The sequence below is a fragment of the Sitophilus oryzae genome, unplaced genomic scaffold (assembly GCF_002938485.1).
Source record: "Sitophilus oryzae breed Bouriz unplaced genomic scaffold, Soryzae_2.0 scaffold_660_pilon_pilon, whole genome shotgun sequence".
NCBI lineage: Eukaryota > Metazoa > Arthropoda > Insecta > Coleoptera > Curculionidae > Sitophilus > Sitophilus oryzae.
The window spans coordinates 696,896-715,810 of NW_022147263.1; the positions used below are offsets into that span (position 1 = coordinate 696,896).

The 18,915-nt window shown below is 32.5% G+C and overlaps 1 protein-coding gene across 2 annotated transcripts in view; it reads right to left on the reverse strand.

Moving 5' to 3' along the window:
• LOC115887881 overlaps positions 1-18,915 on the reverse strand; it is a 97,959-nt gene that overhangs the window by 50,418 nt on the left and 28,626 nt on the right. For both annotated transcript variants that reach the window (XM_030907401.1, XM_030907403.1), the window contains exons 2-6: positions 18,094-18,430; positions 13,030-13,240; positions 12,765-12,964; positions 9,992-10,442; positions 5,745-6,636 (exon numbers count right to left, since the gene is read on the reverse strand). In XM_030907401.1, the coding sequence (XP_030763261.1) occupies positions 5,745-6,636; positions 9,992-10,442; positions 12,765-12,964; positions 13,030-13,240; positions 18,094-18,430 (2,091 nt within the window). The remainder of the gene's footprint in view (positions 1-5,744; positions 6,637-9,991; positions 10,443-12,764; positions 12,965-13,029; positions 13,241-18,093; positions 18,431-18,915) is intronic.

Below are 18,915 nucleotides of genomic sequence, written 5' to 3' on the forward strand. Positions count from 1 at the left end.
CATGGCAAATATAAAATCCTTCTATCAAAAAATTTACTGATATTCTTTAAATTGAGTGCCTGAAAGAATCAGATAGGTAACTCTTTTTACTTTCGTGAAATAGAAAAGGAAAATAATAAAACAAGTGACAGTTCTTCCTCTTCTTGCAAAAATCAACACGAAATGTGAGATTTATAACGTCATGCTAGTTAGATACTACGGATTAATAAATATGTTGTAGAATACATGGAAATATATATTATTCCTCGTATTTTTATTTGTGTTTAAAAATGATATAGTTTACATGAAATATACATATATATACAGTTAATACAGTTAATAAGTACAATATATATACCTATTTATAGTAATAAATACTTTGAAAAATACTAAAAACTATGAACCATACAAATGCAGAAAATGTTACAAAAGGCGTCAGCGATGGTTATGAAATAAAGATCGCTGTCATTTTTAGATTACAGTTGAGGGTTGGAACCTTTGGTGTTACACAGCAAAATAAAACACTAAATCACCATAATACACCAAAACACTTTTACTTTTACACTGGACGCGCGTTTCGCTAACCATGTCAGCATCATCAGCAGATGATTATAAACTAAATAACAACCTTATTTCCTTTATCAGCTTTTAGGTAGAAACAATCTTTGTTTCGCAAACTCTTGACAATCTTGTGCTCTTTGTTAGATTTTAATGATTTACTTGAAACGATATTTTTGATAACTGATTTCTACAAGCCTCTCTTGTAAATACCTTAGAAGCCTCGGGTAAGTGCTTAATAGCAGTTTCAACACCCACGACGATTTCCTCCAAAGCGCTACCAGAGTTGGGCAATGCATACTTTAAACCTTTGTTTAATAAACTGAGCTCTTGTTTATCAAAAGTCTGCGAAGAAAGATTTTCCACTATGTTTATGTCTCTTTGGAAAACATGTTTGTTTTTTGAGCTTTTTAATTTTTTAAACTTATTATTCAAAATGGACATTTTCTTAACAAATTTTGAATTGATAACCACAAACATATTTCTCTGAAAGAGACACCAACATTCATACTCTACATTAGTTAGCTTATAAGTCAGTTTTTTGTAAAGTCCATAGGCTTCAATTTCAAGCATACTTCGTTTACTATACAGGAATTTGATTTCTAAATAAAGCCATTTTTCTTTTGCAATTTTCTCTACCTTATCACTAACGTTACTTTTTGGAATATCAACTTTAATAAAACTAGGATAAACTGAATTGGCTTTGCATGATTTAAGAAACCAAATATCTGCTCCTAATAACCGAATCTTTTTTCAACATTTTTTAAATTTTTTGACGCAACTATCAACTTTATGGGAAAATTTCACAGGACATTTTTTGTAGAGCTTTTCATTCTCTATAATTCTTGTCGATATAAGTTATCTTGATAAAAGGTTTTGATATTTTGTACAGGTCGTAAGTTATTTGCATTAAACTGAAATTGTTTAATAAAATATTATAATTACGATAATATTTGTACACGAATAATTACGAATATTAAAAAAAGAATATTTTGTTATATCAATCTTTTACATTTAATAAGATATCACCCTGATCATGGATCGTAACTAATACAATATGCACAGGGGTTGTGCAAAAAATAATAATTTATACGATACTGAATAATAAACGTCTTTAAGTGTATAATGTTATGTAAATAAAGTGTGCATTTTATCGCAAGTATTCTATGGGTAGTAGTAAAATATAGTAATAATATGGTAATTTTATTTAATAATGTGCATAAGTTACAAAGGTCACTTTCAAGGCGGAGAAAACAAGGCCAAATACATAAAGATATTAGGGTAAGTATGTATTACTATTATTAGTAATTTACTAATTTTAGTGCATATGTATTTGTGTAAAGAAGTTATTTATTTCAGAATTTCTCTATATCACTGAGCTAATTGCCAGGACATACCTGTATATTATATTAAGTATTTGATAAAATGAGTTGAATATTATGTTGTTATGTAACCACTTCATATAACAAGAAAATACTTATTAACTCTATTCTAATCATATTAATTATTGTTTAGTATAATAGAGCAAACAATTAAAAAATTCGAATATATTTCAATTATTTTATAATATTCACATAGACCAGAATTTTATTAATTTCAATGTAAAATGTAATTAACTAGAAATTAGTTATATAAATTAAAATAATTAAAATTCTTGCACAACCTATTAAGTTTATATTGTTTTCAAGTTTTTATCATTAATGTGTACTAAATAAATACAATACAAACCAAACCAAACTATATAAATATCTATTTTTCAATTATTTAATACTATAAAACAAAGGTAATTATTATTTCATACCTTTGTATACAAATTGTTTACTGTATGTTGCAGTGTTTAAAATTGTTATTATTTGCGGAAACCTTCATCTATATATCTATCTAAAGATCTCTTTTAAATATGCCAGATAAGACACGTTATAGAGGTTATCTAATAAACATTAAATTGATGGCACACTATAGTTCCATCTTCTCGTCGATGTCGGTTATGACACGAACAGCAGGAAACAGTCAAGATAAAATACCGCTATTTATAAATAATTTATAAAAACCATAGAAGCTAACAATTAAAATGAAGCACAGTTGCCAAATGCATCATTTTGTAAAATATAATTAGATAAATCCATGCTGAAATGGTACAAAACGATCGCTGTCCTTTCCATTTTTGATAAAGTTCTGCTAATAATGAAAAAAATCCCGTTTTTTCTTCAGATCTATAAGAACTTAGGAAGGAGCTTATTACAAATCTGGCAATATTATTCCCCGATCCTGTTTTTAGAAACATTTTTTTAGAAATATCTACTTTCTGTAGAAATATTTTTTATTAAAATATGAGCAATTTAAATATGTAATAATTGACGCGATCAAGCATTTTGTTTAATTTCTCTGTTTGATACTTTGAATAAAAAGATTAAGGACTTAAATTTCGGTTTTTCAGTGCCGTTCTAATTTTATTCAAAACGTGTAAAAATATGATGTAGGGTAGACTCAATAATTTGTTGTTTTACTTTACGTTGTTAAATGCTGGTAGTTCTTAAAATTGTTCTAAAAATATACAATTCTAATAAAAATAGATAAGTTATAATAATTATTTATTAACACAAACATCCGATACGCTACTGAAGCAGGTAAGTCAAATTGACGTATCTAAATTCTTTGACATTTAATCTTTCACAAGTAGTAAAAGCAAAAATGCAAGAAAAAATATATAATTAGTTAATTTTAAGTGAATATATTATACAGTCACTTACTAGCGAAAAGTGATTCCATTATTTTTCTCCATTTTTGACCGAGATCTACTGCACGCTACACAACCAACTATTTTACAATCTTTTTCGATAAAACGCAATAGCGTCACTGTTAATTTAAGTTCTGCTACAATTTCCTTCTAGATTTACTATTTTTAAACATCATTAGTAGAACAAATAATAAATAACATAAAATAAGCTCAGTAAAGACCGACAAATCCACAAAATTTTAAATCAAATTCAAAAGTGTCAAATGAATCATCAAACAGAACTGTCAAGGATCCCCACTCTAGGACCCTTGCTCGGTCTACCCATAGATAAAGGAAATAAATTTAGATTGGAATGCTCATCAAAATATATGCCCGTCCTTTTGTTTTGGGTCGCGACCGTTGTATGCGATCTGGCGCTGCTATAGCAGTTGCTAAGAACAACCGCAAACAATAACAGAAATAATTTTTTCTTGTCAAAGTCAGAATCTTCAAAAATTATAAAATCATGATAAAATCTTTCAAAATTTAAACCGCCCTCATTGAAAAAAATATCTAAAGCGTCCATTCTCAAAGTAATTATTGCTATTTTGTAAGTTTAATTTAAATTTTATTTACTCAAACCCGTGATAATTGTGAAAAAGTGGCATTAAAAATTTAAAAAGCTGTGTTGTGGACTGTGAACTGCAAAAACCATCGTGGATCGTGGCATAACGTCGGTTTCCAATGTTTCATAGGTACCTATTTCATACGTGTCCTTCTGTACACACTAGTGTTGTAAATGGAAATATTGGAAATTTCCAAACGTGTCTCGGAAATATTGGAAATATTGGGAATATTGGAAATATTTTTAAAAATACTTAAATCTTGTCATTAACGATTCAAACCCGATGTTTATTAATATATCTTTCATCTTTTGTAACCCTATAAACATTAAACTTACTATAGAACAGTTTTACAAACATATAATATGGTGAATATATCCAGTTTGAGGATTCACCTACGTATTTGCAACCTCGCATTTCTACTGGGAAGTCCCGAGCTTGTAGGTGGTAGCGTAGGGGAATCCCTGATCGACATTCATTTTGCTGTAAAAGCATTTTGTGATATTAGAAGGGTAATTCAGAATAATCTTGCATTGTCCTCACTTGACGACAAAGAAAAATTCGAATTGTTGGAGTTTGTTGACAAAAGAGAAAAATTTGCTATTAAACCCATCTATTACGCTGCAGAATTACTAAATCCAAAATCACAAGGTTCTGAACTTGATGAAACCCAAATTCTTTCTGCCCTAGAATGCATACTTAATATATCAAAAAATAAACTCAATATAAAGGAGCAAGAAATAATAGATGAAATAGCAGATTACCGTTGTAGAAGTGGCACGTTATTTGGAAATAACTTCATATGGAAAAGTAGTTTTGATAACCCAGTCTCCTGGTGGAAAGGACTGTGTTCTTCATCTTCATTATCACAAGTAGCTTCACGAATGTTGATGATGCCAGCATCTTCGGCTGCCACGGAACGCAGTTTTAGCAGTTAGTTAGTTTTTTTTTTTTTATAGTCATATTCATTCAAAAAAGAGAAACAGGCTTACTAATGATAGAGCCGCTAAGCTACTCTATGTATCCCACAATGAAAACTTGGAAGAAAATAGGAAACGGCAATAGATCAATTTTTATTTCCGATACTATGGAAAATTTTGAGGAAGTAGACTGGCAAGAAGATGTTATTGAGTGTGATGCTGATGACAGCGATGAAAATATGCCTCTTGCTCGACTAGTGTATCAAAAATATATTTTTTTTTGTACAAATTTAACCTTAATTTATTTTTTAATTTGAAGAATAACTCATTTTGTGTTTTGCGATGTTTTGTTATGATTTTTATAAATAAATATTTCAGTTTTTCTTATTTTTTTAAATATTTCATATATTTCCAATATTTCCATATATTTCCAATGTTTCAGGAAATATTTCCGAAAATATATTTCTGGAAATTTTACATGACATTTTACACACTGTATTTTATTTATAAAATTAAAGGAAAATAATAATAAAGTTGAATAAATTAAATAATATTTGGCGACATAATTCCGGAAAAAGCCGAACCGATCCGAAATTACCAAAAGCTTAGAGTCGCGACCGTTAGTAGCGCCAAATAGCATTTACACTATCCTTTACATTGGACACTTTCCAATCTAAATTTGTTTCATTTATCTATGCGTCTACCGTGCATGAATACATGGACAACATTATAGTTCCTCCTTAATATTTTTATTCAAAGGTTTGATATAATGAAGTTATTCCACTTTAGAGATTCACACTGTATACTGTTAATTTATTAATATTGCAAGATGTATCAAGAAATATATTGTTCCAAATTTTTATGCACAGCAAAGTGGAACAGGTTTTTGAACCTAAACCAGAAAAGGACACAAGGACAATAATTATTAAAATAATGTTACAAGCCTACCTTTGGTATAACTGGTAAACTGGGCGTTCGGCTTTTGTCGTTGGCAATATAATCTGGCACGTCAGTTCTAGTAGTAAAGTTAAACACGGCAGTGGTGGATTCCTCCACTCGCGGCTTTGGCTTCTTGGGCAACAATATTTTTACCGTACCCTCATCGTTAGTTTTTCTAATGTTTTCACTGACACTTTGCACTGGTTTTAACGCAACGCGATCTATTCTATCCACATCTTTCGTAGATTTTTCCGAAACCGGTGACGTTATTTCCGATGATGACGCGGGTTTGGTGTATTTTGGAGCCGTTTTCACAGTGGTACCCGTTAATTCCGTTATACTTTTCGGTTTGTCTATGTGTTCTGTAACACCACTACCATCAAACGAGTTTTTGCTATTATTACTAAAACCGTTTTGGTTATCACTAGAAACCTCGACACTAACACTACTCGGAATTCCCATTTCCTTTTCGATTTTCTCCAAACTTTCCACGATTTTCCTGATCCCTTTCTTCTCATCCAGTTTCTTCAGCGTTTCATCATCTTTATGAGTGACTTCCTCAACTTCATTCTGGTTGTCTTCGGCTGATTTCAAAGAATTCTTGTGATTCTTCTCGATCTCGATAGCGGATAAACTGCGTTTCATTCGTTGCTCACCACCGGAACCGTTTACTTCAATATTTAGCGGTTCAGAAACAGGAACTTTGTCATCGGAGACATTTTTATTAACAATAGGAAGGTGTTTCTGATCTACTTGAGCGTTGATGAAGTTGAACACGGAAGAGGCTGAGCTTTTGGTGATGTTATTCTGGGAAATCGGAGAGATGAGTTTGATGCCTGGTAGGTCCATTTTGTCTTCGTGTAAGTGATGTTGTTTTGGACTCAGAACAGGACTGACAAATCTGAAACATGTGTATAAAAAAAGTAGTTGAAAAACGTGTTAGGCCAATAAAGTAGTATTTTTAAAAATACATTCAAGTTCATTATATTTAAAAATATTTCTTATACTTAACAGAACTCCATAAGTTCAAAAAAAAACAGGATACATGTTTAAAATCGTTTCATAAACCGACTTTTAATCAGCTAGATATACAGGGTCCGGCAATAGTGCGTCGGGCATCTGTAGCGCCTAGAATAAAAAACTCGGGAATTTTGTTTAAGTGAAAACATAAAGTATGTACTAGGATGTATTTCAGGAAAATATTATAACTTCTATAGGGTGGCTCAAAAAAGTGTGAGTGAATCGGGATTATTTTTTTAAATGGAACCCCTGTATATTGTTGCATTTTTTACTTCCTTTCAGATCACTTTACATAATCCTAAGATATGAGTAAATAAATTTCGATAGTGTCAGAGATATTAATAAATAAATAAAAAAATATATATTTTCAGCCTTTCTTAAAAAAAAATATTAAAAATACAAGAACTGTCGTGAAATCAAAACTATATTAGATATTTGCCTTAGATGGTCTGTACTTACTTTGATATAAACATGGTAATCGCAAATCATACAGGATGTTCAAAATTCTACGCCAAACTTTCTAACAGAGAAAATCATTTTTCTTCGTTTTTTTTTAAATGGAACACCCTGTATATTATTTTTTCAATAGAAGCAGATTTAAAAAATGAACATTTTTTGTATTTAGAGTATTTTAAAATTTTTAACGGTTTCGCAGATATTCGCGGTTTTATATTTCATATGGCATTTTCCACAGTAAATTTTTATCAAAGCGACCCAATGATTTTTCTCTGTTTTACCGTTGAAAGAGTCATATGAAATAATACTGCAAAACCATTAATAATTATGAAATACTTTAAATACAATTTTTTTTTTAATTCTCCATCTAATAAAAAAATAATATATAGGGTGTTCCATTAAAAAAAACAAAGAAAAAGATTTTATATTTTAGAAAGTTTTGCGTAGAATTTTGAACACTCTGTATGATTTAAGATTACAATATTTATAGCAAAGTAATTATAGACCATCTAAAGTAAATACCTAATATAGTTTTGATTTCACGACAGTTCTTGTATTTTTAGTATTTTTTTTAAAGCTGAAAAATATATATTTTTTTATTTATTTATTAATATCTCTGAAACTATCGAAATTTATTTACTCATATCTTAGGATTATGTAAAGTGATCTGAAAGGAAGCAAAAAATGCAACAATATACAGGGTGTTCCATTTAAAAAAATAATCCCGATTCACTGAGACTTTTTTGAGCCACCCTCTAGAAGTTAAATATTTTCCTGAAATACATCCTAGTACATACTTTATGTATGCACCTAAACAAAATTCCCTGGGTTTTTATTCTAGTAGCTACAGATGCCCGACTCACTATTGCCTGACCCTGTATCTTTTTGTTAACATAATCACGTTAAACATTATTAGGTAATTTACCTTTATTTTTTTTCCTTTAAATAATTAATATACTAGTAAATATTATCCAATAAATAATTAATATCCGAATAACAATATTATTTTCTCTATTTTATCTATTTCGATATTTTCTATTTTACGAGGGTGGTCTAAAAAGTTTCCGACCTAATAAAGATACAAGACATTTTTTCTGAATATTTGTTTTTATTCTTCAACATAGTCCCCTTGTAACTCTTTACACACACTTTTCCCAGCGATGCTCCCATCTCTGTATCCCGTCCAAATAGTGGTTCACGAAGGTGATTGCCTCTTCATTTGACGAAAATATCTGTCCTCCGAGCGCAATTTTTAAATGAGGGAACAAAAAGAAATCGCTAGGGGCTAGATCTGGTGAGTAAGGCGGATGGTCAAGCAGTTCAAACCGTAATTCGTGGATTTTCGCCATGGCAACCGCTGAGGTGTGAGACGGTGCGTTATCTTGATGAAACAGGATTTTCTTTTTCTGTAAATGTGGCCGTTTTCCGCAAGTTCTGCTTTTAGCTTGTCAAGTAATGATGCGTAGTATGCTCCTGTGATGGTTTTTCCTTTTTGAAGATAATCAATTAAAATAACTCCATGACTATTTCAAAAAACAGTCGCCATCACTTTCCCAGCCGAAATAACAGTTTTTGCTTTTTTTGGAGCCGGTTCTCCCTTTGCCGTCCACTGTTTGGACTGTATTTTTGTTTCTGGTGTGTAGTGGTGTATCCAAGTTTCATCTACAGTAATAAATCGACGCCAAAACTCGGATTTATTGCGCCTAAACTGCGCCAACATAACGTTGGAAATGTTCATTCGAACACGCTTTTGGTCTAACGTGAGCAAACGCGGCACCCAACGCGCGGACAGCTTTCTCATGCCTAAATCTTGATTTAATATGTGACAAACACGTTCTTTTGATATGTTCATAATCTCTGCTATCTCTCTCTCTTTAATTCGGCGGTCGTCTAGCACCATTTGGTGAACTTTGCCGTTATTATCGTCGGTAGTTACAGTTTTTGGACGTCCCGAACGTTCATCGTCTCCCAAGCGCTTACAGCCACGTTGAAATTCAGCTGCTTAGAGACCCCATACACAGAATCCAACTCATGTTTAATTTGTGTAGGTGTATTGCCTTTCAAAACCAGATATTTAGTGACAGCTCGATACTCGATTTTGTCCATTTTCGCAAAAACACTCACATCAACTCACTCAAACGGCTGTTACATAACAACTGCGCATCCAAAATGGCTGAAATTTTGGTGAATAACTGTCAACAGATGAACAATAAAAATTCACTAGCTTTTATCTACGAGTGCTGCCATCTTCACGTTGAGAACGGAAACTTTTCAGACCATCCTCGTATATATTTCCCGGGCTTAAATTTTAATTGATTTAGTAAAAATGACATATATACAAAAGAAAGACAGACGATTGGTACTGGTCAGTCAATGTCAAAGACAAAGATAATCAGATAGTCGACTGTCGCAGGGGTATCTTCGACAAAAATGAAGCGAATTTATTTATCCACAAAGTTTATAAGACATAAAAGTGTGACAAACGTCATGTGTCACACCAAAATAATAGGAGGAAAAAAACTCTCGAAAAAAGGCTGAGTATCTGAGTAATTCGCAACAGAAACAGATATCTAAAAAATTAAACGCTATTAATAGTAAAATTCCACTGCGTTCAAATCTAAACGAAAAACGATTGTCAGTGGTCCAGTAGATTATTGCTCATAAAAAAGCTGCCTAGTCTGACCCATGACTAACAATTATTTTAATGCGCATATGTCGTTCGTTTATTGTATAATATTTAATGTAATTTATATGAGAAAAAAAAATAAAGACACACTTACCGATTTGTGGCTTCCGGACTAAGAAGAAGCTTAACATCCGCCATAAAATACTCCGGACTGTGTTTCCTAAAGCCCGGCGAAGCGACTTTAGGTAGTGGACTCGACGTCAAAATCAAATCCGGAGTTTCGCATAAATGATTCCTAATACTGTTTCTGGCATCGCCAGTCTCCTGATTCCTTATATCGACTCTGGATACATCCGGAATAGGACTCGGAAGACTGCGTATATCTTTTCTGTTCCTTTTCGAACCTTTCAGGTCCAAAGTCTTCGGTTTGATAATGTCCTCGTTTAAAATGACCGGTTTCGCTACTGGGCGATGGTGATGCTGGTTTTTGTGTTTGTCGTTTGTTGATGACTTAATATGTTTTATAGGAGGTTTGGAAGTTTTAGAGGCCACTTTGGCCTTGACTATGATGTTGTTGAAACTGTCTACTTTAGCAGCAACGTCACCTGTGAAAATAACATTGAGTTAAGAGAGAGATAACTTAAACAAGAATATAGCCGCCCATATACGCAAGCGATTTTCTTCCGCCGCAGTCTATAAAACTAAAGAGTACCCCTTGCTGATGTTGCTTGCATATTTATTTCAATTTACTTGAAATAAAGTGCTTGTGATTATAAAAATTAAATCAAAATTGAAAGCAAATTGGAGGGGAGTAGAGAAATTACAACTGAATTTATTGAGTTACACAAAGAAAGAATATGTCCATGAAAAGTTAAAGATGAAATTTATGTTCATAGGAATTTAAAAAGAGAAGCTTGTGAAGACTTGGTTATTTTTTTTTCTGCTTTAGATATACAGTGTGGGTTTCCTACGATATTCTCTATGGATATCTCGGAAACTACTTGAGATAGAGAGTCGGTTAAATGGGGAAAGAATTGCAGTTTTGTGGGGTCAAAAATATGCACATTTCAGATTTTTGAAAAAGTTCATGTCTTACTAGATATTTTGAAAAAAAAAACAAATTTTGGCTATTTTAAAAATTGTCCCTAATTCCATTATAATCTATTTTAGATAACAAGTTTTCAGATAAAAGTTGTAGATAATCACATCCTTAATGAGTTTGTGTTATCCATTTTTTTCAGTCAGTCATTTTTGACATAGGACACAAACATTTGTTTTTTTAAATAGAAACCATAGTTGGCCATGACTTCATAAAAAGCGCCATTTTTTAAGCTTTTCAGCGATATAAGCTATATGTTTTTTTCGAAAAATTACTGAGTTATAGCCAATTCTTATCTTTCTTGACTAATTTCACTTAGTTGGTATGGTATTCTTAATTTTTATGATTTATAACTTATAAAAAGAGAGAATATATTATTAAACGGTTCTTTAGAATTTACAGCGAGTATCTAAATTTAACGTTTCTAACATGTCTTAAAAACCGTTCTCTAAAAAACGTAAGTAACGTTCACAGATCAACGTATCCTCGAAAATGTATAGCCAAGAAAAGTTGAACCAATAATCCTCCCGCTTTTCTTCATTTAAAAAATTCATATTTCCAATTTTTGTTTATTTTAATTTACAAAGTTTGGAAGTGACAGTTTCACATTTCACGATTGATCTTGTTTCCATGGCTAAGTGACATTTTTTAAAAACGAAAAGAATTGGCTATAACTCAGTAATTTTTCGAAAAAAAAACATATATGAAAAAACAAACGGCGTCAGAGTTGGCTTGGAAATGAAGATCGCTGTTATTTCATATATAAAATATTATGGTAAATAACAAGTCGTTGTTTCCAAGCCAACTAAACGACTTTTTTCGATCATACGAAATATTCAGTACCTATCAAAGAATTTTTATTTTTGTTGTTTATTCTATGTTTAACACGAATAAATTTTGAATACTTAAACGCGGATTTTTCATCCAAAGATATTTTTGTCAAACGTATTACAGATATTACACATTTAAATATCACAACACTGTCGCTTTCGGTTCCACACCGTCTTCGGTATGCCTTCGCTAGCCGAATTAGAGAAAATGACTGTTTTATGCGTTGACCGCAGAACGAGTAGAGGCTCCACCGTACAGCACTTGTCACGAATTCGCCCACTAGGTTGCGTATCTTCCATATATTTATAAAGTACAGTACGTCTGCTGGATCTGTGTCTATGAAAGTAATGCGGACAAAAAACACTTAAATAAACAGCAATATATTTTATACGTCGACTTGACGAGTACGTCACCGCAAATAGCTCCGCCCACTCATTTTATTGGCTACTTGCAAATTTGTCGAATTTTTATTGATGGGACGCGTCGTCTAATTTTTTACGAAAAACATCGAGAGAATATCGTTTCCCCTCTCACGGATACCCCGTAGCTACAGAACGGACAGACGTACCAAAGTACTGTACTGTAACTATATCGACTCCTCTGTGAAGCCGAGCCGGTGAAATGGGTATATAAATCTTCTGTAGGAATTTGCATAGCGACAAGTCGCTGAGTTAAGCGAGCTCAAGCGTAGTGCACAAGCCTGGATTTTGAATTATCGATCGGATAACTAGACCAATAAGAGACTAGACACTAGTATCAGCTGTTCATTCGTTCGCCTTCAGAGTAAGGGCTAATCGATATTCGGAATTTTGGAGTTGCGCTATTGCGCCAGGGCTTGTTGGGCCAGAAAAACTTATGTAAAATATACATGGACCGGTTATCTAGATGTCTCTTACTCGGCTCCAACTCCAACACATTGCAGGGATAGGCGATAATCCATAGAGAGGTAATGGATATACGTATCTTTCCAAACCTTTCAATCAACGATGTAACTTACCCGTTTGTGGAGGCTTCCTAGTCCGTTGTTCTGGTCTTTTCTCGAAAATCATCTTCGTTTGCTTGACCACATCCGCAGGCGGTTTTTCTTTTTCATCCAATAAAGGTGACTTCCACCACGTTCTGTGAGCTCTACCATTCAGTTTGTTGGTAATGTTCTCATCCGCTTTGTGTTCATTTGAACTAGGTCTCGAATTCGTTCTGCCAAAGTGTAGTAATTATATAATTATCCGGAAAACAATAAACAAATATGCCAACAATCTTACTTTAACTTATCTAAGCCGTTGTCTACTTCCTCCACCGGATGGCGCAGCAAAACGTCCTCGTGCAACGACTGTCTGTTGTTAATTTTGGCAGTAACAGACGCTGTCATTGTCAGTTCCTCGTCGTGGCTAACTCGGGAGATGGTTTCGACCGAGCGGGCTCTCTTCATGTCCTGTCTTCTGTTACCGGATCGATAATGATTCAGATGAGACCCTAAACATAATCATTCTTCACTTAGATGCGAGTCTAGTCGAACCATAAATCTTATAGGGCCAGCAAGCGAGGGTTTTAGGGTCCGAATTCTGAACATCTGCGCCGATTGACGTCAAATTTTAACAGTGAATAGAGATATAAAGAAACAAAAATTACATAGTAGCGATGTGAGCTTTCACCCTGGGGGTGAGTGCCACCCCTTCTCGGGGGTGAAAAATAAATCTCTTTAATATTTTCCTAGTTATTTAGGATTAAAAATGTTGATTTTTCATCAAAAAACTGAATATTTTTCTGCCATTTTTTATAAATAACTCGAAAACCTTGCGTTTCATCGCAAAACTCATATAAAGCAAAAATGAAGCTTTTGGAATAACGAATCGATTCATTTTTTGTTGATTACCGTAGGTGTAAAAATTGGCGCCAAGAGGCACGTATAGCCGCCCATACTAAAATATGTAAATATCTCGAAAACTGCGACTTTGACTGATTTTGATGTTATTACAAATTTTGTTGCAAATATTATTCCTAATTTTAATTTGAAAACCGCGTTTCGCTAGCTACTGTAATTTTAGAGTAACGATTTTTAAAAATGTTTAACCCCCTCCCATACCCCCTTACCAACCCCCCACCCCCACCAAAAACTATGGCCAGATTCTCGGGTGCCACAGTATTTTTGTGCCAAATTTGGTTAAAATCGGTTCAGCGGTTTTTGAGTTATCGTGTTACAGACGGCAGACAGACAGACAGACAGACACCATGAAAATATTTTGTATTTAGGTCATTTATGACCCAAATAACTCATTTTGAGTGAAATTAAAAAAACTTTTTTTTGCCGATCCTCTAATAGCCTACCATACCTATTGGTATGGTCGTCTAATAATAGACGAGTTATCACTCTGTGAAAGTGATTTTTTATTTTTCGAAAACTAAATTGCTACATTTCACCGTAAAATAATGGCGAAAGAACAAATTTTTCAAAGAAAATGAAAATGGCCGTTTTAAAGTGCTTAAAAAGACCTTTTAAATGCTTTTTTAAAAATAGTTATGATGATAAAAATAAAATAGTCACCTCATTTTTTTGGAAAAAAATTAACAATAAAATCTATGACTAAAATCATAAAAATAAAAACTAAGCGTAATACATCTACAGTTGGCTATATTTCGGTACTAACAATGGGCTCTGAAAGTTCGAGCGGTTTAGAATGCCAAAGTTTGGAAAAATGTTGAAAACAATGATTTTTTTTATTTTTTAAAATTTTTTATTTTTTTTTGACATATCTCAAAAACTAAGCAAGATACGTAAAAAATGCAACAGAGTAAAATTGGAGGTCTTTTTTTGGCAATATTTTTGCTCTCTTTCAATTGTTCTGTAGTTATCTTTATTTTGTAGATATTACGTTTTTTTAGTTTGACTTGCGTGTAAGGACCACCTTCTTTGAGCCGTTAAAACTCAAAAATCTCGTAAAAATGATGAGTTCAAGCCTGTACAACTATAGAGGTTAATTTGTAGCTCGTGTAATTTCCTACAAATTGACAGTTTTTATTTTTATGATTTTAGTCATAGGTTTTCTTGTTTTTTTTTTCGAAAAAGTGACCATTTTATTTTTATCATAACTCCGCGAGTTTTTGAGCTACGAACTTTTAAAAAAGCATTTAAAAGATCTTTTCAAGCACTCTAAAAACGGTAATATTCATTTTCTTCGAAAAAGTGTATTCTTTCGCCATTATTTTATGGTAAAAGGCTGCAATTTAGTTTTCGAAAAATAAAAAAATCACCTTTACAGGGTGATAACTCGGCTATTATTAGACCTACGGTAATCAACAAAAATGAGCCGATTCGTTATTCCAAAACCTTCATTTTTGCTTTATATGAGTTTCGCGATAAAACTCAAAGTTTTCGAGTTATTTATAAAAAATGGCAGAAAAATATGCAGTTTTTAGATTACAGTTAAGGGTTGGAACCTTTGGTGTTACATAGCAAAATAAAACACTTAATCACACCAAAACACTTTTACTTTTACACTGGACGCGTGTTTCGCTAACCATGTTAGCATCATCATCATCAAGACTCAAGTCTAGATCATCTGCTGATGATATTAACATGGTTAGCGAAACGCGCGTCCAGTGTAAAAGTAAGTGTTTTGGTATATTGTGGCGATTTGGTGTTTTATTTTGCAGTTTTTAGATGAAAAATCAACATTTTCAATCCTAAATAGGAATCGGAAAATATTAATATTCTGAAAAAATGTTATAGAACATTTTTTGCTTAGAATTCATCCCTTATTTGATTTTTGACTCATCCCCAGAGTTAAAGCACACATTGCTACTATGTAACTTTTGTTTCTTACATATACATATCTCTATTCACTGTTAAAATTTCACGTCAATCGGTGCGGGTGTCAAGAATTCGGAGGTAATACCCTATTTTTATCCTCGATTATTACTTAATACCCATAGACTTAAAATAAAATATAGACTGAGCATCTCATTCATAAATAGCTGGAACATGCGGTCAGACACTGTCTTGTTATTGTTGTGTTATTGTTTTAGGTTATAACGAGTGCGACACGAGCGATAGATAGGTTGTCTCTGTCGTAACGGTCGTTCCCTGACGACTCTGCCGAGAAACACAACACTGTCTTTCGTTTCTCAAGTACACCTGAACTCTCCGTATCATAGCCGGGTAATTTTTTTTATTTTAATGAAGCTATAATTAAATTAAAAATATATCGTATTTAAACTTTTTATATTTTATTAAGATTTAGGAGGGTTTTTTTTTTTTAATAAAAGTTTAGAAAAAACGTTTTAGAGTCCAAAAGGATAAAAATTATAAAATACACGTTATAGAAGAAATTTTATAATAGAAATTACGTAATTTTTGAAATTAATAATAAATTATTAATTTTAGTCAAACATTTACAACCCCTAATATTAATCAAAACAGGATCTATTCCACAGATATAATAGAATCGGCGACAGGGAGAGAAAAAATAATATATGATTGTTGTAATTTTTTTTCTGGTTAAGTTATGTCTTATGTAAATTAGAGAAAACATAAATCCAATCCATTAAAGCAAGGAAGGTGATTGGAAGTGGATAAAATGAAAACTACATTTATTTAACTCGGTACTGTCTTTATTATACCGGGTGCGTCCCAAAAATCAAAAATCATGGGGCTCATCCCCATAATTTTTTTATATTTTCAAATAAAAAACTAAGATTTAGTATGTTAGTATATGACATAAATTAGGATTGATTGAAGCATTCAATTGTTTTTGGTCACTTCCTGTTTCATCGGAAATGACTATAACTTTTAATTTTTAAACGGCACCCTTGGTATACTTCTACTTTATTCGATAGAAAATGACACTCTGAATAGAATGACATATGATATGTCAACTTTGACATTTTCGCATATGGTTTAATTGTAATTGTAACACGCGGTTCATAACGACAAGTGTGTGGTATAAATATATTCATAAAAAAATGCTTTTTCCAAATATGCTAACGAGTCACCCTTGTTCCATTTGAAAAAATTGACATATGTAAGATTAAAAATACGATATGTACATCTTTTAACCGACCTAGACAAGACACGAAACCTATTAGCGATCAAAACTATTTTTCCAAGGCTCCTTGATTAAACCTTAGTGTTTTTAACAACACCATGGCACCCTGGATTGAAATTTAAAATACGATTTGTTTTTAAGCGACAATGTCAAAAGTTGACATATGATATGCCATTCTATTCAGAGTATCATTTTTTATCGAATAAAGTAGCAATATACCGAAGGTGCCTTTAAAAATCAAAAGATGTAATCATTTCCGTGAAACAGGAAGATACCAAAAACAATTGAATACGTCAATAAATCCTAATTTATGTCATATACCTACTAACATACAAATCTGTTTTTTTTATCTGAAAAAATAAAAAAGTTATAGGGGCGAGCCACTTTTGAGACGACCCGGTATATTAAAAAATATTGCTTCATAATGTAATATCATTTTAAAATTCTTGTATGTTATTTTAGATTCTCAAGATAATTTTAGAATAAACCGGAATATATTTTTAATAAAAGCATTATTAATTATTAACAGGGTTATAATTATGATTTTGTTACAATGTAAGTAAGTAAATAATGTAATGTAAGAGAAAAAATTCAGATTTTACATTTTACTAAAATATTATCTAAATAAGCGCCTTTCTACAACAACGCCACTTACTCCTAATGGGTATATTGAGAGTTGCCTACCGGTCGAAAGTTGTTTCAAGACTTAAATGGATTATTTAAGTCAAATTTCTTGCAAATTTGGCACTGACGAACCATATTTTATAGTTCTTGAACAGAAAAAGTCAATAAAATAAACAATTAAAGACTACAAGCTAAGAAAATGCGTTAATACAGCCGGGGATATAGCGGCAACAAAGCTTTACCGCACACGTGCGACGCGTACTACAAGGTAATAAATGAATGAATAGGCTCCCTCGCTTCTAATCGGTGTTGTCATATTGTAAAGAACTTATCCTTTTTAAACAGTATCCGACTTATAATTTAGTAGTATAAGGACTATTTAATACATCTATGGAATATTAAAACCTACTTTATTAAACTGTAGTATTAATATCTCAATATATGTGTATAACAAGAAAAAAAATATTGATAATATTAAAGACGTGACAACATAGGCTGGATGAGGAAGGCTCGGTCGACTGTACCCAGAAGTAAACATGTGTACAAAAAATATTGTTTGTCCGCGTTGAGATGTAAATAGTGTAGTCTATATTTTATTTTAAGTCTATGTTAATACCCTATTTTTATCCTCACCTACTCTACTCAAAAATATACACTCACCTCCATCTTTTCCGCCACCTCTCCTCCTAAACAGTCTTTCGTTCTCCTTCTCACCATCCTCGCCCTCATCCTCATCCAAAAGGTTCTCCAAACTGGTCGCCTTCCTCAAAATGGTCGGCCTAGCGTTGCTCTCCCTCAAGGCCAGGCTCAAGTACTTGTTCTTGAGTCGGTTGACGATGCCCGGCCCGTAGTGGAGGTCCTCCGAGTCGGACGATTCCGTCGATTGGTGGTTTTTGTCGAAACCATTTTCGGGCGACTGGCACACCAGCTCGGTTTTCGGATGGGGATGAGAGTGGTGGACTGGGTGGGGTGTGTGATGGTCAATCCAGAGCCGTTCCTGGAAAGAGAAATTAAATATTATTAATAAAATTTACATTACAAGTAACTGTTTTTGAGTATTTTTTGTTAAATTTACATAAGCACCACGAAATATTTATAGTAGCATTTTGACAGAATTGAAACAAAGTTTCGTCACATTTTTCGAACATATGTTTCATAACATAAATCGCTTTTTGTTTTGAAACATTTTACCAAAATATGGTTTCGCTACATAAGCTATAACAATAAAGATCTTAGTGTCACAATTTTTTCGAAACTTTTAAGATTCAGACGTGGCTCACATTTACAGATTTCGTACCCGTTTTGTGCCTGAAAAGTTGCCATAATTTATTTGATATTCTGTCAAATATGAGAACATAACCTAACCGTAACTTTATTGTTTGGATTTTGTTCTGCTTGTTCTATTTTTGCATTTAAGCATTCTTCTAGTTTTTGTAGTACTATGATTAAAAAGCAGAAGGAAGGACATATGGTGAGTACAAA